Below are 25006 nucleotides of genomic sequence, written 5' to 3' on the forward strand. Positions count from 1 at the left end.
CAGTAGGAGGACCAGGCCTGTTCTGACCGCACCCTTGGCCCCGGAGGCCTGCGTGTAGGGCCGGCATTCCCGGCCCAGCCCCCAAAGCCGGCTGTCCTCACCCAGCCCCGCCCACTACCCTTGCCGGACCCAGCTCCCACACTCCCTTGGTGGTACCCCCCCTGCCCTGAGCCCCCAGCCAGGCCCTCCCTCTCCAGAAGCTGAGGAGCTGAAGCCCATCCTGGTAACCCTGGCTTATGTCCAGTTGGACACGGACACGCCGGCCCCACCTGCCACCCGAGAACTGCAGGTGGGCTGCATCCGGACCACCCAGCCGTCCCCAAAGAAGGTGACCACAGCACTTCCCTGGCCTGCCTGGCACCTCTGCATCCACCACTGCCTGGGCAACCCAGGCCCCTCCTGGCCTTGCCCCTCGATAGGTGTGGGGTGGGCAGCCTGCTGGTCAGGGCTGAGAGGGCAGGTGCTGGGCTCCCTCATCCCCAGTCCCGCCGCTTCCCGGGAGCTGTGCCCGCCCACCTGCTGACAGCACCAATGCCTGCAGGCTGTCGAGTTCAGCCTGGACAGCGTCGTGTCCCTGCAGCACAAGGGCTTCACCATCGAGCCCTCCAAGGGCTCTGTGGAGCGCGGCCAGACCAAGACCATCAGCATCTCCTGGATGCCACCCATCGACTCTGATGTAGGTGCCTCGGACGGCGGCCAGGGAGCCTTCGAAAGCCACAGGCTGGGCAGGATGACAGCCCTGCCCCCGCCCAGGGAGGGGGCTGCAGGGGGGCCCTGGGCGGGTGAGGTGGGCAGCGCCGCGGCCAGAAAACATCTGCCCGCTGTGCCAGCTGACCGAGGGTCCCCCTCCTTCCCCGCCTCTCCCCTTCCAGCCGGACCACCCACTCATGGTGTCAGCGCTGCTGCAGCTCAGGGGGGATGTGAAGGAGACCTACAAGGTCCTCTTCGTAGCGCGGGTGGTGACGGGCCCCTGAGGCCACAGGAGTCTCTCCACAGAGCCCCCTCGGATCTTCCTGCCGCATTTGAAGCCCTCTCCCGGTCTGTGGACCCAGCAGAGCCAGCCAGGGGCCTGGGACCTGGACATCCCTGCTGGGCAGCTTCAAAAGGGTGGCCCCCCACATGGCCCCATGGCCGGGGCACCCCAGCTCCACAGGCACGGCCACCTCCTGCTGCCCTGTATCCAGTGAGCCCGGGGCCAAGAGCTCCTGTCCCAGCCCCACACTCAGAACCGGCAATGAGGCCAGTCCTGACCACAACCTGCTCCCAGCCTGAGCCCCTCGGAGCCCCCAGCCCCACCAGCACCCGCACAGCCTTTCAAGGTCCTGGTGGGGGGAAGAGCTGCGCCCGCCCACGTGTCAATAAACCCTGTGTGAACCTGTGCATCCAGGCCTGCAGTGTGGGCCACGGTGAGCCCTGCGGTGAGCCCTGCGGTGAGCTGTGAAGGAGAGATGCGGACAGAGTCCCAGGGGGGCAGCCCCTGTTTCCCACCCTCACTCACAAGTCAGTCCATAAAACAGTGAACTCGGCCTGGAAGACTGAGCCCTGGGGGAACAGCTGGGCGTGGGGGGGGGCGGCTTGCGGGGCTCCACACCCAGAGAGGCCGGCGGGGAGGGAGGGGGGCGACAGGCTCCAAAGCCCAGGCGGCCCCTTAGACCTCCCTGCTCCTCCCAAGTTCCAGGGTCCCTGATGCCCCCAAGCAAGGAGCGAGCAAATGTTGGGGACACGCCCTCACTGTGTCCTCCCTCACGGCCCAGCCAGGGTCCGAGGGACACCCCGCCCATGAGACTCTGTTGGGAGCCCAGAATAGTGCCTGCACCCAGCCCCTGCCTTCTGGAGAGTGGCAGGTTAGACACTGTCCCCACAGAGCCCCCCCATCCGGGCCCCCTGTGTACACCCCAGCACGCCCAGCCCGCCCACGCCACCCGCGTGCCTCCCCCAGGCGAGCACTCGCAGCCTTCCCTGGCAGGAGTGGAGGGCAAGGTGCACCCGGGGAATTCCCTGGGCACAGGCTTCAGGACACCAGCCTGGAGCCCTCACCCCACTTCCTCGGTGCCTGAAAGTCTGCCATCTCCCTAACCTTGAGCCAGTGACGGTGTCCACAGAGCAGCATTTTGCAGGACTTCAGTCTGGTGGGCAGACCCAGGTCCTTTCCTAGCCCTCACAGGGGCTGCTTTCTCACTAGGTGAGAAGAGAAGCCAGGGTCCTGCAGCCCAGGCCAGGCCCCAGGAGGAGGTCCTCCCTGCAGAGCACTACCCCTGCCTCCCCCTCAGGCTGGCCTGTGGGAGGGGCAGGCCACTCTCCTTTAAACCCTGGCCTGGCTCTCAGGGTTTAGAACCAGCGGACCCTGGTACTCACAGCCCAAGGCCCTGCCTGCACTCCTGCCTGCTGGCTGGACCAGTGCCCATCCCCCTCCCTCCCACTCCTGAGCCGGGCCTCCGAAGCAGAATGGAGGAAGAGGGTAGTCAGGAGGGGCCTTGGGGGCCATGGTACAGCCAGGAGGTGCTGGACAGCTGCAGGACAGAGGCAGGGCAGAGATCATGGAGCAGGTAGCTGGCAGATCTAGGCATGAGAGAGCCAAGCCGAGGAGGCCCTGCCCTCAAGGAGCTGCAGTCACTTCCCCTCCAGTGGGGAGATGCTTGTGGAGTACGTCCTGAGTGCAATGAAGAAAAACACGGCAGGGTAGCTTCTCCTCCCACCCTCCCCAGACAAGACACACCACCCTGCACCTTGCCGTGCTGACCACCTCCCTCAGCCTGAGCGCCCGGATGGCGGAGCGGAAGGCAGAGGGGCAGCGAGCGGGCACACTAAATGTAGTTGAACAGCGCGCTAGGAACGCCCCAGCGTCTTGACTGCTGCAACCCTTACCTTGAGCACCGGGGTGTGTGCGAGGCGTGGCCACGTGTGTCCTGGCCGCCACCCTCCGAGGCCACACCCTGTGCAGACCGGGCCACAGCTGTTCAGGGTGCGCCCCGGTCCACCCCAAGCCCGACTGCAAGAAGCCAACGGGGCGAGACCGCCCCCCGCCCCGCGATCCTAGGCTGAGGAAACACAGAGAAAACGGACCTGATGGGAGGGCCAAGAGGTGGGGCTTGTGGGCGTGGCTTGTGTGGGCGGGGCCCTGGAGCGGGGGAATCTAGGGCCTGCCCAGAGCCTGCGGGGGGGTGGGGGCCGCTAAAGGGCGCGGCTAACCTTGGGCGGAGGGTAGGGGCGAGGCACATGGGCGCGGCTACAGGGCGAGCCCTCCAATGGACGCGGTCTCGGGGGGCGGGGTTTGCGCTGGGCGGTGGCCTAGGGGCGGGGCCTCCATAAAGCCTCGAGGCTAGTGGGCTCGCGCTTCCCGTCGGCGCTGAGCATGTTCGCTGGCGCCCTAGCTGACCGCGGGCTCCTGCTGCTGCCGCCGCTCCTGCAGCTGCCGCAGGTGGGTCGCGGGGCGCTCGGCTCGTGCACCGCGGGGCGGGTCTGCGCTCGGCGCGCCCTGGCCCGGGCTCACCCCTGTCCCCACAGGTGGCGCTGGGCTTCGCGGAAGGCAGCTGCGACCCCTCGGATCAGTAAGTGGGGGCGGGGGGGAGGGAGCTGGGGTGGCCCCACCCTGGGGGAGGCTCGGGCAGGGCGGTCGGCCGGGCCCTGCCTCGCCTGTTCCAAGTGCCTCCGTCCCCGCAGGTGCCCGCCCCAGGCCCGCTGGAGCAGCCTGTGGCACGTGGGGTAAGTGGAGGCCGCGGCGCGCAGCCGGGTGCGACGGTTCTCCCCCGGGCCAGGCCCACCAGACCCCCACCCCGCCTGACTCCACGGCCGAGGCGTCGCCAGCACTGTCCCCCTCCTGGGCCGCTGGCGGGACGGCGCTGGGGCCCTCAGAGCCTGGCATGCTGACCCCAGCCTCCTCCCCCAGCACCAGGGGTGACCTCCTGCGTGGGTCCTGCCTGAGTCCCCCATGGCTAGGGACACCCCCGGGGCCCTGGGCAGGACTTCCCTTGTAGCCTGCTTGCCCACCTCCCACTCCCTCGCTCCCCGCCCCTGTGGGAGGCCCCTGTGAACATGGTCATTGGTGTGGGCACAGGACTGTGCAGTCGGTCTGGGACAGCGTGTCCTGGGAGTAAGCCCAAGGCCAGTTGTGGCCAGCCCTGGAGAGACAGCCAGGGCAGGCCAGCAGCAGGAGGCCAGGCCGGGCTGGGAGGAGGTCTCTGGCCTGGAGACAGAGTCCCTGGTTGTCTTTTACCCTATCCATCGCCTTGTCTTGGGCAACCGGGCTGTGACTGCCCCAGAGAGCAGGCGCCCAGCGGCCAGGGGTCGGTCCAGCGGCAGATGTCGCCCCCCCGCCCAGGCTCCTCCTGCTTGCTGTGCTCCTGCTGCTGCTGTGTGGGGCCACGGCCAGCTGTGTCCGCTTCTGCTGTCTCCGGAAGCGGGCGCACGCCCAGCCACACCTGCCATCAGCACCTGAGTCCTGCGACCTGACAGCCATCCCCGCGGACAGCGACAGCCCCATGCACAGCACTGTGTCATGTGAGTGCCGGCAGACCTCGCCCGGCGGCCCACCTGCCTGAAGGGGCGGCAGGGGACTGGTGAGGGCCAGAGCCACCCGTCGCCACAAACCCATTCTGGTTCCCTGCAGCCTACAGCTCTGTGCAGTACCCGCTGGGCATGCGGCTGCCCCTGCCCTTGGGGGAGCTGGACCTCGACTCTGTGACCCCTCCCGCCTACAGCCTGTATGCCCCTGAGCTGCCGCCCTCCTACGATGAGGCCGTCAAGATGGCTAAAACCAGACAGGAAGAGCCACCCCCCTCCCAGTAGCCCAGCCCCCTCCCTGAGGCCTCATGCCTAGAGACCCCTCCAGGGCCCCAGGGGTGGGGCCGCAATGCCCAACACCCCTGGCTGTAGCCCTGGTGCCCCCCCGGAGGGGGCAGGAAAGCTCTCCCGAGCCTCCCGATGCCACCAGCCACTCTGTGCTCACAGGGGACTGTGCAAGGGCACCCCAGCCCACCCTCACCATCCTTCCCGCCCGGGAAGGCCAGCCGTCCGGCACATTGCTGCAGCCCTGGCCTCGTTGCTATGTAACGCTGGGCATCTGAGCCAGCCGGCCCTGTGTTGGCCACACACACACACACACACACACACACACACACACACACGCTGCCTCGTTCAGCCCTGGCCCCTGGCTCAGGCCCAGCAGGCCCTCAGTCCAGATGAGGCCCCACAGACCTAAGCCTCAGGGCTCAGAGCCTGCTGTGATGTCTACAGCTTTTTGGAGAGAGAGAGAATAAAGTTTCTATCTAAGTGATCTCCATATGGAGGAAAGAGCTCCGGGAGGGGCCCTCGGGCAGCAGCCTCGCAGGGCAGGCAGGCAGCGTGAGTACGTGGTCCTCAACCTATGCCCAGCCTGGCCTTCCGGCTGGTGTCCGGAGCCCAGAGCTGGGCTGTAGGCAGTGTCGGGTGTCCCACAGAAGTGATGGCCCAAGTGTGATGGGCAGCTCAGGAGAACCCTCTCCCTCCTCCAGACCCGCAGCTTTGCAGCCCCTTTTTCCAGCCTTGGGACAGTGAAGCACACACGAGTCTGGCTGGAGCGTTTATTGGCCACGGAGCCGGCGTGGGGTGGATGACAGGGTGGGCGGCAGGGTGATGGCAGCAGGCAGCGGGCTTCCCACGGCCGCAGTGGCTGCTCCTACTGGACCAGCTTGAAGGACTCCCCAGTCATCATGGCCACGAACTCTGAGAGCAGAGGGACAAGTAGGCAGCCTGGCCTGACCCGGCCGCCGGGCTCCCGGGGCCCATCCCCCACTCACCCTCGTAGTCGATGGTCCCGTCCCCGTCCTTGTCGGCTTCCTTCATCATCTGCTCGGCCTCCAGCTCGCTGAGGGGCTCGCCCGCATTCATGAGCACGTACCTGCAGGAGCCTGCGCTGAGCGGCAGCCAGCGAGCCCTCCCCCCGGCCCCGCCCCCGCGCCGGCCCGGGGCCCTACTTGAGCGTGTCCCAGTCAATGTAGCCCTTGCCCTCCTTGTCGAAGATGCGGAAGGCCGCCCTGAGCTCACTCTCCTGGTTCTGGGCCTTCTCCCAGTACACCCCCATCAGCGCCAGGAAGCTGTCGCAGTTGAAGAACCCTTTCTCTGCGGGAGCAAGCAGCAGGTGCCCGAGTGAGGGCGGCGAGCCCCTCCCCACTCACACCCCGGTGACGCCCCTCCCGCTGCCCCTGGCGGCCTCACTGTCTCTGTCCACGTCCTTGGCCATGGAGGCCAGCTCGCCCTTGGTGGGGTTGATGCCCATCAGACTCATGAGCCGCTCCAGCTCGTCCGTCTTCACCGCCCCGTTGCCCTCCTCATCAAACATCTCAAAGACCCCCTTGTACTCCTCGATCTGCTCCGCCGTCAGGCGCTCCGTCTGTGGGGACACGGGCCCAGGCTCGCCAGGAGCCCCTCCACCCCTCAGTCCAGGGGAGGCTGGAGGCCCCAGCCCAGAGCAGGCTTGAGGCCAGGCGGCACAGGGATGGGTCTTGAAGGGAGAGCAAGGCTCCGCGAGGCCACTCAGGGGGGACGGCGCTCGAGGCAGGGGCAGGACAGCCACGTGAGAGTGCAGTGGGGCAGCGCTGGACAGCCAGTGAGGCCAGGGGAGGGACACCATGGCCAGCGTGGGGAGGAGCCTGGCCTGGGGGCCAGGGTGAAGGCCCCAGCCTGTTCTGGCATCCCAGAGTGATAGTCCAGGGCCGGGCCACCCTGCCTGCCACCGCCCCGGCCGCTTTCCGAAAGGGCTGCTCCGGCCTGGGCCCCAGAGCAAGAGCAGCGCCAGTGGCCGGCAGGGCCCGGCCTCGGGCCCCCCACTCCGCGCTCTCCCCCCAGCCTTATTGGACGTCTTCCTCAGGTCCCCAGAGACCCTCCCACCTTTGGTCACGGCCCCAGCCTGATCCCCGTGTGTGCAGAGGCCTGCCCGCCGTCCTCTCTCGCCCAGGCGCTGCCCAGCTCCTGCTGGACCACCCAGCCCAGCCCGCCGGGGGCTCTGCCGGGTGCCGGGAGCAGCCTTACCATGTCTGTGGCTGGCTGAGGGGGCACTGCACGGTGGCGCTGGAGCTGCTGTGGGCAGAGTGCAAGGGGCAGAGGGGGCGGCTGAGTTTTAGCGGATCCAGCTGCCCGGGGTCCCTGGGGTCCAGATTCCAAGAGCCTTTTATGGCCAGGAGATCCTGTCAGCCCTATTTTGGGACAGGTTGGCCCTTCCCCACGTGGCCCTTCCTGGCCTGAGCAGCCCCTCACCCCAGAGCTCCCTCTCTGACCCTGGGTCCCAGCCAAGGCCCCCCTGGGCCACGGCAAGGATGGACATCGTGGGCCAGGGCAGGAGAGGGGCTGTTCCCTTCTCCCCAGTGAGCCCCTTCCCCCCACTGTGCAGCGGGAGGCCCCACGGGCTGTCATCACTTCTTGGTGAGGGTTCTTGTTGACGGCCCTCCCTGGCCAGGTGTCGCCCTCACATCCCCAAGGACCCAGGGCCCAGCACGGTGCCAGCACTTTGCAGACACCCTCTAAAGACAGGTTCAATAAACATGCACTGGGGTCCCCCTCGGGTCACCCTGTGCAGGAGGGGCTGGGGGTCCACAGTCCCAGGAGAAGACAGCTGGCCACGAACTAGGGGCGAGAGGATGCAGAGCGGATGGGGCCAGGGGGCTGGACTGGCCACGGGGAGGCCAAGCCAGGTGCCTCTGGGCGGTCGGGGCTATTCTCAGGGAAACCTGACCCCCTTCCGCTCAGAAGAGCAAAGCTGGCTCCCGAGGGAGCCCCGTGGCCTGGCTGTTTAGTAACGAGACGCCACAGCAGCACGCACACCCCTGCCCGTGTGCGCTCAGCCCTTGGACACGCACCCGCCGCCACCCCAACGTGGGGTGGTGGCTCTGGCTCCCGACCCCGGGCCCAGGTCCCTGTGCTCCTGTCCGGGCAGTGACCTGCTGGCCTGGCCACGGCGCTCGGAGGTCTGTGAGTACAAGCTGGGGCTGAGGGGGCTCCTCCCATCCCCCCTCCAGCTCCTGCCCCCAGCGATGGTCACAGACAGGCCCCCACTAGTTCCCTTCACCCCCGTGCATGGCCCCCAGGGTCACGCACGCCGACACACATCTGCCTCGGCCCCATGGCCACCTGACGAATCTAGCAGGCGAGGTATGCCCTGTACCCCACCGGCCTGGCTGGCCCTCCGCGGGCCAAAATATGGAAGCCACAGGGCCATTTCCTGCTGAGGCCCAGGACAGCTGCTGAGGCCGCAAGATCTGTGCTGACGGGGACAAAATGGCTCCAGCGGGCACCGGGCCAGCGGCCCCGGGCCAGGATGGAAGAAGAAGCCGGCTCTGGGCGCCCTACCTTTGTCCTGGCTGCTCCGGGCTGTGGCTTCAGGCTTTGTGACGGTGAGAAAAGATTTTCCCACCCCTTCCCTCAAAAATCCCCAGACCATTTCAAGGAAACTAGTCACATCTCTACACCCGGACCACAGCTGGAGGAGAAGAAGGCTGGTGGGGGCTGCCGCACGACGGCAGTGGGGCAGGGGGTGCGGGGAGAGCAAGGGCCTGCGGAGAAGGAGGGCGTGAGGGTCAGTTTTGCATCCCGTTGGCCAGGCTACAAGCCCAGATGTTTGCCCAAACACTAGTCTAGGTGTTGCTGTGAAGGTGTGTTTTTTCATATATGTATTGATTACAGTGGTGAAATTAGCATAAAATATTACTCAGAAAAGGGAACTAACATATACTGAACCTCTGTCATGAACCACAATCTTTTCGTTTGGTCTTTTTTGTATTGTTTGTGGTACAAAGCACAAACCATAACATTAGCCATCTTAACCATTTTTAAGTGTGCAGTTCAGTAGCGTAAACTATACGGGCCTTGTTAGGCAGTAGATCTCCAGAACTTTCCGTCTTCCCAAACCGAAACTCTGTCGCCAGTAAACACTCACGCCCCAGCCCGACACCCGCCCTCCTGCTTTTCTGTCTACGGACTTGACTCCCCTAGGGACGTCGTATGAGCGGCATCAGACGGTATTTGTCCTTCTGCGTCTGGCTTATTTCACTCAGCATCATGTCCTCTAGGAGCATCCACGTTTTAGCAGGTGTCAGAATTTCTTTCTTAAGGTTGAATAATACTTCATTGGATGAATAGACCCCATTTTGTTTATCCGTCAATCTATGGACATTCAGGTTGCTTCCACCTCTTGGCTACTGTGAATAATGCTGCAGTGAACGTGGGGGCATGAAGGGTTTTTTCCATGTGATCAACATGGAAATCTGTAGATTTGAGTAAAGCAGATGACCCTGATAATGTGGGTGGGTCTCATCCGAAGAGTGGAAGGCCTTAAGAGAAAAGCCTGAGGTCGCCCGGAAGAAGGAGTCCTGCTGTACACAACCTCTGGCCCTGAGCTGCAGCCTCAGCTCCTCCCTGGGTCTCTAGCTGCTGGACAAGCCACAACCACGTGAGCCAGTTCCTTAAAATAAGTCTGTCTCCCTCCCTCCCGCTCTCTCCCATTGGTCTGTTTCTCTGCAGAGACATAATCAGGTCAGAGGGTGACCAAGGGCGGGGACCCAGGGAGGCCAGAGCAGTGTGCTCCCAGCACCTGGGCATCTGTGCACAGGCCCCCAGGGCCACCCTACCCCACGGCAGGGCACACGGTGTGTTCTCTGGGCGGATCTGGACGGAACCATGGGCTCCCCTAAGAGAACGGCTGAACTCGCAGACTGAAACCCCAGGCCAGGGGGAGAGGAAAGTTCATGTGCGCAGCAGGGGGGCCCTAGCCCCTCCCTCAGTGCCCCCCCCCACACACGGTGCAGACCAGTCATCCTCTCCCAGAGAAGAGAAGAGACCCACAGACACTGCCACTGGGGGTCCCCAGTAAGAAGACACTGCAAGCCCCACACCTCCGGGGGGGCCTCAGGTGCAGAGCCAGCTCACCGACCACTGTGGCCCCATGTGGGACACTCTGAAGGGCGCTCATTCCAGAGCCTGTTGGCTGGCCCGAGGCTTCCTGCAGGACAGCGGGACTTTACCCCTAGCCCATGGCCTGTACCCCACACCCCACCTCGGGGGCTGCTTCCGGACAACCCAGGGTGCAACCAGATGGGCTCTGGAGATGGGTCCCTCGCTGCCCAGATGCCACAAGGCGCCAGGCGTGGGGATTGTCCCTGCAGTGGGTCACACTGGAAGGGGATGAGAGGCCCAGTGGCTGGTGCCCACACATGAAACTCCACACAGTCACCAAGGTGGAGGGTGGGTCAGGAGTGGGGACTTGAAAGCCGGGGTGAGCGTGAGTGTGGGTGTGGGCGTGGGCGTGGGTGTGGGTGCGGGTGTGAGCGTGGGTGTGGGTGTGAGTGCGGGTGTGAATGTAGGTGTGAGCATGGGCGTGGGTGTGGGTGTGGGCATGGGCGTGGGTGTGAGTGTGGGTGTGAGCGTGGGCGTGGGTGTGAGTGCGGGTGTGAGTGAGCGTGAGTGCAGGTGTGGGTGTGGGTGTTAGCATGGGTGTGGGTGTGAACCTGGGTGTGGGTGTGAGCTTGCATGTGGGTGTGAACATGGGTGTGAACGTGGGAGCGGGTGTGGGTGTGGGTGTGAATGCCTGCTGTCATTGTGCTGAGCGCTGGGTCTCTGGCTGCCTACGGATCTCTGCTCCCCCAGGCAGTGGAGGGAGGGCAGAGAACCGCAGTCCCAAGCCCAGGACTTGAGTGTCAGAGTGGCTGACCTTCAATGACACCTGTTGCCCATCAAAGTCGAGCCCTGGTGGGACAGCAGGGGCCTTGACATGTAGGCGGGACGTCAGGGTGGGTGACACCCCCTCCTCTGGAATTCTGGCCTTCAGGTCCTGCTCGGCTCTCCCTGTGAAGGGCTGGGCTCAGAACTGCCACCCCAGGGGAGCACAGTGCACAGGCCACGCCCCAACTGGAGCCAATATTTGTCCCCCTCAGGCCCCCCTCCCGCGTGGCCACTAGGCCAACAACCCAGGAGGGCTGCAGCTGACCCAGCTGAGATGAAGCTGAGCCTCACTTGGGTGGACAGAGGGACCTGGTGGCAGTGCTGGCAGGAATCAGGCAGGCACGGCTGGGCCGGGGGCTCCCTCGAGGGGCTGGAGCAAAGCGGGGCGGGGGGTGGCTAGGCACGGAGCTTCTCAGACCCCTCCCTTCTTTCCACAGCCTCCGCCTGAGGTTCACTCGGCCAGCTGGGGCAGCCACGTGGGGGCTGGCACCTGGGCTGTGCCGCAGCCCCCCAGCCTCCTCGCTGGCGGGTGACAGGGCTGCACGTGACACAGTCTTCCCAGGTCCCGGTGGACTGAGCCCCCTGCCCAAAGCCCCCTGCCCAGCTCTGGGACTGCCCCCTTCTGTCCCGTCTTACTTCCTGTGCCCACAGAAAGGCTGCGTGCCCCCATCTTGAGCCGTTGTCACAGGGCTTGCTTGGGGGCAGCTTACCCTGGACAAGGGGTGTCAAAGAAACCCAAACCCTGGACCACCAACCATGCAAGAGGGGAGGGATGCAAGTGTAAGATCCGGTAGTGTTCAGGAAATGGCCAGGGCTAGTGATTGAGATTAAAATGTAATGTGGGGGCTTCCCTGGTGGCGCAGTGGTTAAGAATCCACCTGCCAATGCAGGGGACATGGGTTCGAGCCCTGGTCTGGGGAAGATCCCACGTGCCGCAGAGCAACTAAGCCCATGTGCCACAGCTACTGAGCCTGCGCTCTAGAGCCCGCAAGTCACAACTACTGAGCCCGCGTGCTGCAACTACTGACGGCTGAGCGCCTAGAGCCCGAGGTCCTCAACAAGAGAAGCCACCGCAATGAGAAGCCTGCGCACCGCAACGAAGAGTAGCCCCTGCTCGCCGCAACTAGAGAAAAAAGCCCATGCGCAGCAACGAAGACCCAACGCGGCCACAAATAAATAACTAAATAAATTTATTTTTTAAAAAAAGTAATGTGAAACTCTTAAGATAACCACTAAAAGACTAGAAATAGGTTGTATAACTTCCACATCTATGGAAGGAAAAAAGACTAAAGAAAACGTAATGAACCTAATAGAATATAGGAAGGGAGAAGGAAGTATAAGAAAGGCAGCATAGGGGGGCATTCCCTGGAGGTCCAGTGGTTAAGACTCTGTGCTCTCACTGCCAAGGGCATGGGTTCAATCCCTGGTCAGGGAACTAAGGTCCAGCAAGCTGCATGGTGCAGCCAAAAATTAAAAATAAAAACTAAAATAAAGCAGCATAACTAGGAAGCAGAAAGTAACATAATAAAGGTAAACCCGGGACTTCCCTGGTGGTGCAGTGACTAAGACTCCACGCTCCCAATGCAGGGGGCCCTGGTTGGATCCCTGGTCAGGGAACTAGATCCCACATGCATGCTGCAACTAAGAAGTCTGCATGCCGCAACTAAGGAGCCCACATGCCACAACTAACGAGCAGGCGAGCTGCAACTAAGGAGCCTTAGCTCCAGTGCAACCAAATGAATCAATAAAATTTTTGTTAATTAAAAAAAAAATAAAGGTAAACCCAGGTAGGGGGAGGAGGAATTGGAGGAAGGCAGTCAAAGGGTAGAAACTTCCAGTTATAAGAAAAATAAGTACTATGGATGTAAGGCACAACATGATCAATGTAATTAACACTGTATGTTATACATGAAAGTCGTTAAGAGGGTAAATCCTGAGTTCCCATCACAAGGAAAAATTTTTTTTTCTATTTCTTTAATTTTGTACCTATATGAGATGATGGATGTTCACCAAACTTGTGGTTCATGTTCATGATGTATGTACGTCAAGTCATTATGCTGTACACCTTAAACTTATACAGTGCTGTATGTGAGTTATACCTCAATAAAATTAGAAGAATAAAGAAAGTAAACCCAGCCACCTGACAGAGTTTCCAGGAGCCAAAGCTGGAACAATGTGAAAAAGAAAATAAATCAAGTCGTATTGGGTTATAACCAAAGTATAAGGTAAATATCATTGTGCATTAAAGCACACCATCAACAACCCACAGGATGGGAGAAGATATTTGCAAATCTTATATCTGATAAGCGATTAATACCCAGAAAATGTAAAGAACTCCTACAACTCAACACCAAAAATAAACAACCCAGGGCTTCCCTGGTGGCGCAGTGGTTGAGAATCTGCCTGCCAATGCAGGGGACACGGCTTCGAGCCCTGGTCTGGGAAGATCCCACATGCCGCGGAGAAACTAGGCCCGTGAGCCACAACTACTGAGCCTGCGCGTCTGGAGCCTGTGCTCCGCAACAAGAGAGGCCGCGATAGTGAGAGGCCCGCGCACCGCGATGAAGAGTGGCCCCCGTTTGCCCCAACTAGAGAAAGCCCTCGCACAGAAACAAAGACGCAACGCAGCCAAAAATATAAATAAATAAATAATTTGTTTATTTAAATAAATAAACAACCTAATTCAAAAACTGGGCAAGGAACTTGATAGACCTTTCTCCAGAGAAGACACGCACATGGCCAACAAGCACATGACAAGATGCTCAGCATCACTGATCATCAGGGAGCGCAAGTCAACAGCACAGCGAGACACCACCTCACACCCATCAGGATGGCCACTACCAAAAAACAGAAACCAGGGCTTCCCTGGTGGCGCAGTGGTTGAGAGTCCGCCCACTGATGCAGGGGACACGGGATCGTGCCCCGGTCCGGGAGGATCCCACATGCCGCGGAGCGGCTGGGCCCGTGAGCCATGGCCGCTGAGCCTGCGCGTCCGGAGCCTGTGCTCCACAACGGGAGAGGCCACAGCAGTGAGAGGCCCACATACCGCAAAAAAAAAAAAAACAAAACAGAAAACAAGAAGTGTTGGTGAGTGCTCACTTCAGCAGCACAGATACTAAAATTGGAACAATACAGAGAAAATTAGCATGGCCCCTGCGCAAGGATGACACACAAATTTGTGAAGCATCCCATATTTTTAAAAAAGAAGTGTTGGTGAGGATGTGGAGACATTGGAACCCTCGTGCACTGCTGGTGGGAATGTAGACGCTGGTGGAAGACAGTACAGAGCTTCCTAGAAAAAGTAGGCATAGAATTACCATGTGACCCAGCAACTGCAGTTCTGGGCCTATTCCCCAAAGAATTGAAAACAGGGCCTCAAACACGTGTTTGCATACCCGTGTTCATAGCAGTGTTATTCAGAGGTGTTAAAAAGTAGGAAAAATAAACAAATGTCCGTCAATGGACGGAGTTGGATAAACAAAACATGGTGTGTGTGTGTGTGTGTGTGTGTATGATGGTTAATATTATGTGTCCACTTGGCTAGGCTAAGGGCACCCAGACAGCTGGGTGTGACTGGGATAGTGTGTCTGGAGGAGACTGGTGTTGAATCTGAACACAAGTAAGAAAGGTTGCCCTCCCCAATGCAGGTGGGCATCATCCCATCTGTTGAGGGCAGGACAAAAAGGCAGAGGACAAGCTGTCTCTTTGCCTGACCTGGGACATCCATCCTTTCCTACCCTCGGACATCAGCGTTCCTGGTTCTCAGCCTTCACGCTCAGACTGAATTACAGCACAGGCTTCCTGGGCCTGCAGCTTGCAGATGGCAGATCTCCTCCTCCTTCATAATCACATGTCAATTTCTATAATAAATCTCCCCATCTTGGGCTTCCCTGGTGGCGCAGCGGTTGAGGGTCCGCCTGCCGGGTACCCCGGTCCGGGAGGATCCCACATGCCACGGAGCAGCTGGGCCCATGAGCCTGCATGTCCGGAGCCTGTGCTCCGCAATGGGAGAGGCCACAGCAGTGAGAGGCCCGTGTACCGTAAAAAAAAAAAAAAACTCCCCATCTTATACCTCAATAAATAAATAAATAATTAATTAAAACCTCATCTCTATATATTTTACATATATATATTTTTTAATTTATTTATTTTTGGCTGAGTTGGGTCTTTGTTGTTGAGAGCAGGCTTTCTCTAGTTGCAGCGAGCAGGGGCTACTTTTCATTGCGGTGCGCGGGCTTCTCATTGCGGTGGCTTCTCTTGTTGCAGAGCACAGTCTCTAGGGCGTGCAGGCTTCAGTAGTTGTGGCTTCCAGGCTCTAGAGCGCAGGCTCAGTAGTTGTGGTGCACAGGCTTAGTTGCTCTGTGGCGTGTGGGATCTTCCCGGACCAGGGATCGAACCTGTGTCCCCTGCATTGGCAGGCGGATTCTTAACCACTGTGCCACCAGGGAAGCCCTACATACATTTTTTATATTATATATATAATTGATTTCTCTGGAGAACCCTAATACAATATACAATAGAATTATTATTCGCCAGCCTTAAAAAGGAAGGAAATTCTAACACCTAATACAACATGGATGAACCTTGAGGACATCGTGCTCAGTGAAATAAGCCAGTTATAAAAAGACAAATACCGAATGATTCCATTTATGTACCATCCCTAAAGTAGTCAAATTAATAGAGACAGAAAGTAGAATGGCTGTTGCCAGGGGCTGGGGTAGGGGGTGGGGAGTTAGTGTTTAATGGGGACAGAGTTTCAGTTTTGCAAGATGAGAAAGTTCTGGAGACAGATAGTAGTGATGGTTGCACAACAATGTGAATGTGCTTAATGTCACTGAGCTGTGCACTTAAAACAATTAAAATGGTAAATTTTATGTTATGTGTATAACCACAATAAAAATAAATATGTACCCATGACTCCATATTGATACAAGTGACAGAATAAATAAATAAATGGAAGAGTCAAATATTCCATACAGAAGAATTCCAAATAATTTATGTAGATGTTCTACCCTCAAGGAAGGGGGCACAACCCCCCACTTCTTAATCGTGGTTGGCCAATACTGACTTCCTTCCAATGGGCAGAGAATGGAAAGGCTCACCGCCCAGTGATCAGGGCCAGGGTCACAGTGGTGAGCCATGTTGAGGGCATTCACCCTTGACACTTGCAACGAGAAGGGCACTGTACCTCTCTGAAACCCACAACCCCACCAGACAAATCCCAACAGAGGAACAGGCTACAGGATGTCCTGACCAGCACTCAAAACCATCAAGGTCACCGAAGACAAGGAAAGTCTGAGAAACTGCCGCAGCCAGGAGGCGCCCAGGGAGAACAATTAAACTTACTGTGGGATCCTGGAACAGAAAGAGGATGTTAGGTAAAAACTAAGTAGATCTGAATAAAGTGTGGACTGTAGTTAATAATGTGTCAATATTGGGTTATTAATTGTAGCAAGTGTACTGTACTAACGTAGTTCCTCATAATAGAGGAAATCGACCGTGAAGTGAAGTGCATGGGAACTCTCCGGAAGTCTCAGCAATTTCTCTGAAAATCTACAGCGATTCTAAAAATAAAGTTTATTTTAAAAAAGAAATCCAGGGACTTCCCTGGCGGTCCATTGGTTAAGACTCCGCGCCTCCAATGCAGGGGGACTGGGCTCCCTGGTCAGGGAACTAGATCCCACATGCTGCAACTAAGACCCAGCGCAGCCTAAATAAATAAATAAATATTTTTTTAAAAAGAAGAAGAAATCCAAATACACCAGTAATCGAAATTATGCCATTTAAAACAATCGCCACTTTAAAAGCGATTGAATTGCCTAAACGGATAAAAACAAAGTCCAGGCGCTCCCGGTCCACAGACACAGCCTACAGAAAGGCTGGCCCTCCCGGTCCCCTGAGCCCCACGCCGGGCGCGTCCCGGAAGCCCCGCCCCCCCGCGCCCAGCGCCCCACGCGCTCGCTGGGTCTGGGGTAGCAGCCTCAGAACATCCTTTTCTAGCAAACCTGCATTGCTCTAAAAATAGATCATGTATTGATCCACAAAGAAATCTCAACACTAAAGATCAGCCTCAAACTGACCACATTCTCCAACTACCGAGATTTCGATTAATTTCTAAATCAAGACCAGAGGAAACAACTAAGAACTGAAAAGGCTTGTTTCCGCGAAGAGCGGGCGGGATGTACTGCGAGTTACCAGCCCTGAAAACTATGGATTTTAGCAAAATCACAAGCCTGTCTGGGAACAGGTCGCCGTGGCCCTCCGGGGTCTTCGTGCGGAGTGCCAGCCCGCCCGCCCACCCGGTTGGGCGGAGTCCGGAGCTGAGCCTCTCAAGCCCCGGCCCAGTTCCCGACGCTCGGCCCCGCCCCCGCCCTGTCCCACGGCTCTGCCCTCGGTCCCGCCCCCGGCCAGCCACTAGGCCCCGCCCCTGCCTATCTCCAGGCCCCGCCCCCGATACTTGCCCCGCCCCTTCACCGTCACGTAGCTCTGCCCTAGGCCCCGCCCCATCCCCGGCCCGGAAGCACCGCTTCGGGCGGCCACTCCGCGCGTGTGCACCAGGCGGCGCTCGCGGGCCGCGCGGAGCTCAGACGGGGATCGCTGCTGGATGGGCACAAGCGTTTGAGGGCGGCCCTCCTGGGCTTGGAGCTGGGCAGGGTCGTCTTCCCAAGCCTCCTGCCCGGCCACTCTCCATCCCGCCTTTCAAAACCCTGCCCTCGAAGCCTCATTCTTGGGTTCCCTCAATTGTTAGAACAAAAATAGGCATAAGTATTCACCTGTAAGGCGGCGAAGGGCCAGCCTGCCGAGGGGTAGCGGGGAGGGGAGCGGGGGGCAGGGTGCCGACCGGGAAAAGTGGAGCCACCGCTCGCCTTGGGCCGACCCCTGACCGAGAGTTCAGACCCCCGGAGAAGCACCCCCGTCCCCAGGCAGCCCTTTGCACCAGGCAGACCCCCACCCCGCCTTTACACAAGGGCAGATGTGGGCCCTGAACCTCGTCGTCCTGAGACCCCGGCCAGCCGTGCTCAGGAGCTCGGGCCCACTGCTCTGCTCTGCTGCCGTGTGACCCAGTGTGACCCCTGCTCTGCCAGGCCCCAGGCTGACCCTGGCATCCCTGAACCCCCTGCTCCCCTGCAGGGCTCAGGGGCTCCTCCTCCCTTGTCCTCTTCAGGCTTGTTTGAATGTGACACCAGCAAGGTCATTTTGTCCAAAAGCTAAAAGAGGTTTCGAAGATGCAGCAAGGACCTCAGACCCCTCTGGTTCCAGTGGGCCCAGCAGCCAGAGGGCGGCAGGAGCCTGGAGGTCTGTCCTGCACCAAGGGGACAGACTGGAGAAGTTGAGCCCGCCCCTGGCTGGCCTCTCCGCAGAGCTTGGCCTTGGGGGCAGCACCCATGGGCTTCGCACAGGGCCGTTTGGGGGCAGGGCAGGGGCGGGGCACGTATGGCCCTGGCCTCAGCAGTGCCCACAGTGGTGCCCAGTGAGGTTGACCCACGGCACCTCATACTCACAGACTGTGGGGGCTTCCTCCCCATGATCTGTCTCAAAGGTCTGGACACCTCAGTGCCCAGGGGCTGCTGGAGGGACAATAGGACAGGACAGACAGGCCCTTAGAAGTCTGATTCGCAGGCTGAGCCACCCCCCGGGAACCCCAGAGCAGGCCTGGGCATGAGCGCGGGGCATCTGCCCAGGGGAATGTATCGGGGCCCAGCGGGGCCCAGATGGACCTCACAGCGAGAGCTCCAGGGCCCCAGCTCCAGGCAGCACCCCTCCACGTGCCCAGCCAGGCCTGCTGGTTTCCAAAACACCCAGTGCCTGCCGGCCTGGCTGCCCCAGGAGGGACAGCTGGGGGCCAGCACATGCTCCGTGCTTGGCCTGCACCCCTGCTGCCTGGGGTCCCAGCGCACCACTTCCTCTTCCCCCTCCTTGAGCCCCAAGCCTTCGAGCCTCCAAGACCGCGCCCTGGGACTCCACCGGCTCCAGGCCCACTGGCCTCATACCTGCCTCTCATTGCCCCTTCCAGGCACCACTTGCATCACCTCCTGGGTGGCTGGTGGGCTGGGCCTCAGGGACAGGACTCTTCACAAACAGCCCTCAGGCAGGGCCCCTCCCCAGGGGAGGAGAGCTGCGTCCTCAGGATCAAGGTCCCATGGCTGAGGACTGCAGGACTGAGACGCCGGGGGGCCTGGAGGTGGGGTGCTGCAGGGGGCGCGGGGACCTGGGTGGCCCTGCAGAGGGTGCATGCCATCCCCCCACCCTGTGCCTGCCCCTGGGCACGAGCAGTGGTGCCCAGCCTGAGTGTAAGCACAGGGCCCAGTGACCCCCCTTGCCGTCCCTGCTGGCCCAGTCCACACCGAGCTGCCCCCACAGACACCCGGGGGCCCACCACCACTTCAGAAGTCAGCTTGGGGGCTCTAGGTGCTGGAGATGCCCCTGGGTCCCAGCAAGCTGTTCCCTGGCAGTTCCGTCGGCCTGACGGGCTGGACTCATGCCTGGGGCAAGGGGCAGCTGGCCCAGGCGAAGCCAGACTCTGTGGGAAGGAGGATGGGAAGGGGAGGAAGGGGAGACCGGATGGGGGTGGGCCCCCCTCCAGGCTGAACAGTGTCCCCAGGTGCCCAATGGGAGTAAGGGGGCCTCCAGGGAACCAGAGCCCCGCCCATTCTGCTGACTGCTGGCTGTGCTGCCTTTCTTCCCGCCAGCTCCAGGCTCTGCCCTGGCTGAGGAGGGCCCTCTGCTGCCCGGGAAAAACCAGTAAATAAGAATGTGCTGTCAAGAAGTGGAAGAGAGGGTGGGGGTGGGGGGCAGCGCCAGGAAGGGCCCCCATCCTTCTGAGGCGCCCCCAGGCCCAGCAGTCAAGGCCTCCCCCTTCACTGTAGCCCTCTCCTGCCTCCTGGCTGTGTTCACATGTACCATTCCCCAGGCCACCTCTGGGACCCTGTAGGTGCCTTGGTCCCCGCCTGGCATCCCACCCCATGCTGGTCCCTGCCACCCTGGCCACACAAACTTGTTGTCTACAAAGTTCCCACCTCTGTCTGGGGTTCTCCTGCCGCTCTCTCCTCACCCCTTTCCCCAGTGGGGGGACATCCTCAGCTACCCATGCTCCCCCATGGCCCCTCACTGGCCCATGGCTCTCCACGCCCATTGCAGGCCTGCTTCCCGGCCAGCATCTACAAGCGTCTTGGGTGAGAAAGGTCCAGGACACAGCACATTCTCCCCCTACCCCACCGGAACTGCCCTCCCCAGCTGCCCCTCCCATCCTCCCGGCTTGCTCACAGTTCAGCTGTGTGGACAGACACCCTGATGTCACCCCTGACTCCTCTGTGCCTTCTCCCCTGAACCAACACAAGCCCCATCACTCCAGATAGCTGGCCCTGTCAGGCCTGCCAGCACTGCGCTGCCCTCCACAGGCTCACCCGCCCTCAGGCAACCAGAGGGGGTCTCACCCCTGCTCAGACCCCCCAGTGGTCCCCATCACCTCCCAACAGGACCTGCCCTCCTCACTGCCACAGGACCTGAGCAAGCTGACCACTGCCCAGGTAAGAAGGACTGAGCCACCACCACAGTCTCCTCCCAGAACTTACATTTTTAAGAAGTAGCTGATAAATGCCAATGGCCTTTTTTTTTTTGCCATTGAGGAAAATTCATTCCTCAAATTCATACGGAATTGCAAAGGACTCTGAATAGTCAAAACGATCTTAAAAAATAAGACCAGAGTCAGAGGACTCAAACTCCCAATTTAAAACTTATTACAAAGTTACAGTGATCAAAACAGTGTGGTACTGGTATAAAAACAGACATGCACCAATGGAATAGAATAGAGAGCTCAGAAATAAACCCTCACACTTAGGGTCAGATGATTTTCAACAAGGGTGTCAAGACCATTTGGTGCGGAAAGGACAGCTTTTTCAACAAATGGTGCTGGGAAAACTGGATATTCACATGAAAAAGAATGAATTTGAACCACCTACCTCACACCATATACAAATATCAACTCAAAATGGATAAGACCTAAATTTAAAGGTTAAACTATAAAACTGGGCTTCCCTGGTGGCGCAGTGGTTGAGAGTCCACCTGCCGATGCAGGGGACACGGGTTCGTGCCCTGGTCCGGGAAGATCCCACATGCCGTGGAGCGGCTAGGCCCGTGAGCCATGGCCGCTGAGCCTGCGCAACCAGAGCCTGTGCTCCGCAACGGGAGAGGCCACAACAGTGAGAGGTCCGCGTACCGCAAAAAAAAAAAACAAAACCCAAAACAAACAAACAAAAAAAACTTAAAAACTCTTAGAAGAAATCATAGGAGTAAATCTTCAATAACATAGATTTGGCAATAGCTTTTTATTTTTTGTTTTGGTTTTGGGTTTTTTTTTTTATTTTTGCATTTTAAAACATATTTATTTATTTATTTTTGGCTGTACTGGGTCCTCGCCACTGCACATGAGCCCTCTCCAGCCCCCGTGAGCGGGGGCCACTCCTTGCAGTGGCGCGCGGGCTTCTCAGGGCAGTGGCCACTCCTGCCGTGGAGCACGGGCTCCAGGAGCACGGGCTCAGCAGCCGTGGCACGCGGGCTCCAGAACGCAGGCCCAGCAGCCGTGGCGCACAAGTCCAGCCGCTCCGCAGCATGTGGGATCCTCCCGAACCAGGGCCCAAACCCGCATGCCCGCACCAGCAGACGGACTCTCAACCACTGCGCCACCAGGGAAGCCCTAGCTTTTTAGATACAATGTCAAAAACACAAGCAACAAAGAAGCAAGAAAGGAAAAAGAAATAAATTGGACTTCACTAAAATTAAAAACTTTTGTGCATCAAAGGACACTAACAACAGAGTGAAAAAACAACTGACAGAATGGGAGAAAATATTTGCAAAATTACATATCTGATAAGTGTCTCATGTCCAGATTATATAGAGAACTCTTACAACTCAAAACCACCACCACCACCACAACAAAAAACAAGTTCAAAAAAGGGCAGAGGACTTGAATAGACATTTCTCCACAGAAGACATACACACGGCCAGTTAGCGCAAGAAGAGATGCTCGGGAGGGGATGTGGGGATATATGTGTACGTGTAGCTGATTCACTTTGTTATACAGCAACTAACACAACAGTGTAAAGCAATTATACTCCAATAAAGACGCTAAAAATAATAATAATAAAATTTAAATAAAGAGATGCTCAATGTCCCTGGTCACCAGGGAAATGCAAATCAAACCACAATGAGATACCACTTCACACCCACTAGAATGGCTAGAGTCAAACAGGCAGATAGTGACAAGCCTTGGTGTGGGTGTGGGGCTCTTGGAGCCCTTGAGCACTGCCGGTGGGAATGTAAACTAGCTCAGCGGCTATGGAAAGCAGTTTGGTGGTTCTGCAGGTTAAATATAGAGTCACTGTATGACCCTGCAATCCCACTCCCAGGTAAATACCCAGAAGAATTGAAAACAGGTGTTCAAACAAAAACGTGTACACGAATGCTCACAGCAGCGCTATTCACAATAGCCAAAAGGAGAAACAGCCCGACTGTCCGTCAGTGGATGAGTGGATAAACAAATGGTGGTGTATACACACAATGGACTATCCGCCATAAAAAGGAATGAAGTGCTGACACCTGCTGCAACATGCATGAGCCTTGAGAACACGATGCTCAGTGAGAGAAACCGCACCCAGAAGGACACATGCTGTATGATTCTGCTTGGACGAAGTACATACAGCAGGTAAATCCTTGGAGATAAAAAGCAGATTCGTGGTTGCCGGGGGCTGAGGGGAGGGAATGGGGAGTGACTGCCTAATGGGGGCGGGGTTTCCTTTTGAGGTGATGAAGATGCTCTGGAGCTGGATGCAGGTGGTGGCTGCACAGTGAGGTGAACGTACTAAATGCCGCGAACTGTATACTTCCAAAGGGTTTAGCGGTAAGTTTCACGTTAGGTGTGTTCTACCAAGATTCAAAACCAAGAGTAGTTCATGGGGCAGAACCCTATCTGGGGGGACCTTTGAGTCACTGGGAGTTCTTGAGGCGTCTCCCTTCTGACAGGGAATGTGGGCTGCCCTGCGCGGAGGGACTTCCCGGTGGAGACCCCACGGGCCAAGCTGAGCGGGGGCCCGGGTGGGAACCCTGGCCTTCTGGTCGTGAGAATGAGTCCCTGCCCCCTCGCAGGGAGGGGCAGCACGGTGGGGTCTTTTTTTTGGAAAGGACACTCCTCCAGGGTGGGACTTGAGAAGAGACCACAGAGCAGTCGGGACAGGGTGCAGGCCCAGAGGAAAGGCCCTTCCTGCCAGGCACCCCGGGACAAGGCTCTGTCACCGTGTCAAGCCCTGGGCGGCCTGGCTGGCAGAGTGATGTGGCACTTTGTGACATGATGTGGCAGGTAACGTGGCATGGCAGATGCGTGGCATGATGTGGCATGCTGCCCAGTCCGTGGTCACAGGTGACCGCCCAGGGTGGCTCTGGGCCCCTGTGGCCTTGAGGAAGTGCATCCCTTCCCCTCTGCTCCGTGGCTGCCCTCCTGCTGGAAGTGGCCCTGCGTAGCGTCTTCATACAACATGACCTCAGGCCAGCGTCCTGGGGTGAGAGGGCTGTGCCCGAGCACGGGACCCAGGCTCTGGGGCCGACTCTGGGCTGCCCCTCATGTGGCTGGACAGGGCAGTGAGCTCAGGAAGGCTTCGAGGGCTGCAGGCACCCCCGAGGCTGGACCGGCCACCCTCCTGCCTGCTGGTGTCACAGGTGCAAGCTGGTTACCCGGCCGGTGCTGGTGGAGCTGAGTCCCAGGGTACCTGCTGCGGGGCGAGGAATCCCCAGCACAGCTGGGCGCTCTCCCCAGGCGGGGCGCGGGCAGAGGGAGGCGAGGGGAGCTGGAGACCAGGGCGGCCCTGGCAGCAGCCCCCCTCTTCCCCTGGAAAGGTCCCTCTGGCCACCACCCCAGCAGCCCCCGCTCCTGTCTGCGGCGGGAACTAGGGGCCGGGCAGTGTGCAGGCTGTCCCCGCTCTGGGGACCGTCAAGGTTTGGCTCCGGCCAGGATGGGGGAAGAAGCCCCGGCCACCCTGCACGGGCCTGCGGCCCACCAAGCCAGCGTGCCCACCCGGGTGCGCGCTGCTAAGCAGCTAGGAGCCTGCCCCATCTTCCAGGCGCCAGGGGCGCTCCCCTGAGCCTGCCCAGGCCTCTAGATAGCACCTGAGGCCAGGAGGCTTGGCCAGGCTGGGGAGGAGGTGGGGCCCAGAAGGGGTCTGGGGGCTCAGAGCCCCTAGGCCTCTCTGGGGCAGTGGCCACCTCTGGACCGGGCCTCCTCACCACCCCTAGGTCCCTCGGCACGCAGCGGGCTCCCAGTTGCAGACCCCACCTACTCTGGGCACTGAGGCCTCCCTGGTCCCTCATCTGGTGCCCGCTTGGGCTGCCCTCTCTCGTCTGTGTCTGTGTGCGGGTGTCAGGGCCTGGGTGTGCCCCGCTCCGACCCTGGGCTCTCCCGGGGTCTTGGCGTCTCTGCATCACACCTCCTCTCCTTCGGGTCTCAGCACTCCCAGCCCCGGCCCAGGATGCGCCTAGGGCGTTTCTGGCAGCTGCGCTCCAGGGCTGGGCTGGTGACTGCCCGACCTTCTGCAGGCTGCTGCGGGAAGCGCCAGCGTAGAACAATCGCAGCCTCTCTGCCAAGGGCGCCGCCCAGGCCCGGAGAGGAAATGGGGCTGGGGGCTGGGCCGGGCGGGAGCGCCAGCCGCCCCATGGGGCACCCTCGACGCCTGCCTGGGAGTCCCTGGAGGCTGCAGTGGGGGGTGGGGCGGGGCGGAGCGGGGAGGCAAGGGTTGCCCAGCCTCGTCCCTCCAGCCTGTGCCCCAGCATCCGGTTTCAGGATGGAGCAGGCCAGAGGCTGGGGCTGCCTGGCCTCAGCTGGGAGGAGCCGGAACCTGGGCCTTGTGGGCCTTGAACCCCACAGCCAGCAGTGGCTCGGTTTATGAGTGTCTCAGTTGTTGCCCAAATCCTGCTGCATTTCCATAGTGTTTTTCCCCTGCCCGGCAGCCCTCCTCCTCCTGGTGACAACATTCACCTTTGCTCCGGGCACGCTGCATGTTGTCCCAACAGAGCCAGTGGCCCTTCCATCCCCTGCCTCCAGGGCCACGTGAAATCTGAGTGAAGCCTTTCAGAGCCTTCCTGGGGTCCACACACAGCATCCCAGAGCATCTGGAGCGCTGTAGCTGCTTAGCTGGGGGAGTGGGAAGGCAGCCCCAGCAGGCGCCTCCCCACCAGGCAGGAGGCATCACTGGGGAGCCAGAGCCCACTGGGAGCCTCGCTGAGGCTGAGTGTCTGAGCCAGTCAAGTGCCTCTTTTCAGATAAGCTATTTAAGCT

The 25006-nt window shown here is 59.5% G+C and overlaps 3 protein-coding genes and 1 non-coding gene across 5 annotated transcripts in view; 3 read left to right on the forward strand and 1 right to left on the reverse strand.

The window, feature by feature from the left end:
* Window positions 1–974, forward strand: part of CFAP74 (cilia and flagella associated protein 74) — a 57926-nt gene extending 56952 nt beyond the window's left edge. Inside the window, 3 exon segments of the mRNA XM_033841420.1 lie at window positions 172–328; window positions 542–676; window positions 873–974. Of these exon segments, the coding sequence (XP_033697311.1) occupies window positions 172–328; window positions 542–676; window positions 873–974 (394 nt within the window).
* Window positions 975–3313: 2339 nt separating this feature from the next.
* TMEM52 (transmembrane protein 52) lies at window positions 3314–5751 on the forward strand. The gene is made up of 5 exons (XM_033844971.2): window positions 3314–3418; window positions 3505–3548; window positions 3661–3702; window positions 4319–4497; window positions 4607–5751. Exons 1-5 carry the CDS (start codon window positions 3353–3355, stop codon window positions 4783–4785), a joined length of 510 nt encoding a protein of 169 aa, XP_033700862.1. The 5' UTR covers window positions 3314–3352; the 3' UTR covers window positions 4786–5751.
* On the reverse strand, window positions 5551–7386 carry CALML6 (calmodulin like 6). Of its 2 annotated transcripts, XM_033844956.2 has the most exons (5): window positions 7006–7386; window positions 6193–6367; window positions 5952–6096; window positions 5775–5875; window positions 5551–5700 (listed from the first exon to the last, which is right to left on the reverse strand). In XM_033844956.2, exons 1-5 carry the CDS (start codon window positions 7384–7386, stop codon window positions 5654–5656), a joined length of 849 nt encoding a protein of 282 aa, XP_033700847.2. In that variant the 3' UTR covers window positions 5551–5653. The 2 variants fall into 2 exon arrangements, with proteins under 2 accessions (XP_033700847.2, XP_073653491.1); XM_073797390.1 differs by having other exon boundaries at window positions 5560–5875.
* Window positions 7387–13777: 6391 nt separating this feature from the next.
* LOC117310043 (U6 spliceosomal RNA) lies at window positions 13778–13884 on the forward strand. The gene has a single exon (XR_004524311.1). It is a non-coding gene; the product is annotated as a U6 spliceosomal RNA (small nuclear RNA).
* The last annotated feature ends 11122 nt before the right edge of the window (window positions 13885–25006 follow it).

The sequence above is a fragment of the Tursiops truncatus genome, chromosome 1 (genome assembly GCF_011762595.2).
Source record: "Tursiops truncatus isolate mTurTru1 chromosome 1, mTurTru1.mat.Y, whole genome shotgun sequence".
Taxonomy (NCBI): Eukaryota; Metazoa; Chordata; class Mammalia; order Artiodactyla; family Delphinidae; genus Tursiops; species Tursiops truncatus.

What these genes read in the sequence shown, in the direction of transcription:
- CALML6 (XM_073797390.1), bottom strand. Translation starts at nt 7,386, where the DNA reads ATGACAGCCCGTGGGGCCTCCCGCTGCACAGTGGGGGGAAGGGGCTCA. An exon ending in CTCAGCCAGCCACAGACATG is followed by an intron (nt 6,368 to 7,005) that starts GTAAGGCTGCTC and finishes GTGTCCCCACAG; the next exon opens with ACGGAGCGCCTGACGGCGGA. An exon ending in CAAGGACGTGGACAGAGACA is followed by an intron (nt 6,097 to 6,192) that starts GTGAGGCCGCCA and finishes TTGCTCCCGCAG; the next exon opens with AGAAAGGGTTCTTCAACTGC.
- TMEM52 (XM_033844971.2), top strand. Translation starts at nt 3,353, where the DNA reads ATGTTCGCTGGCGCCCTAGCTGACCGCGGGCTCCTGCTGCTGCCGCCG. An exon ending in AGCAGCCTGTGGCACGTGGG is followed by an intron (nt 3,703 to 4,318) that starts GTAAGTGGAGGC and finishes CCCCCCGCCCAG; the next exon opens with GCTCCTCCTGCTTGCTGTGC. An exon ending in CATGCACAGCACTGTGTCAT is followed by an intron (nt 4,498 to 4,606) that starts GTGAGTGCCGGC and finishes GGTTCCCTGCAG; the next exon opens with CCTACAGCTCTGTGCAGTAC.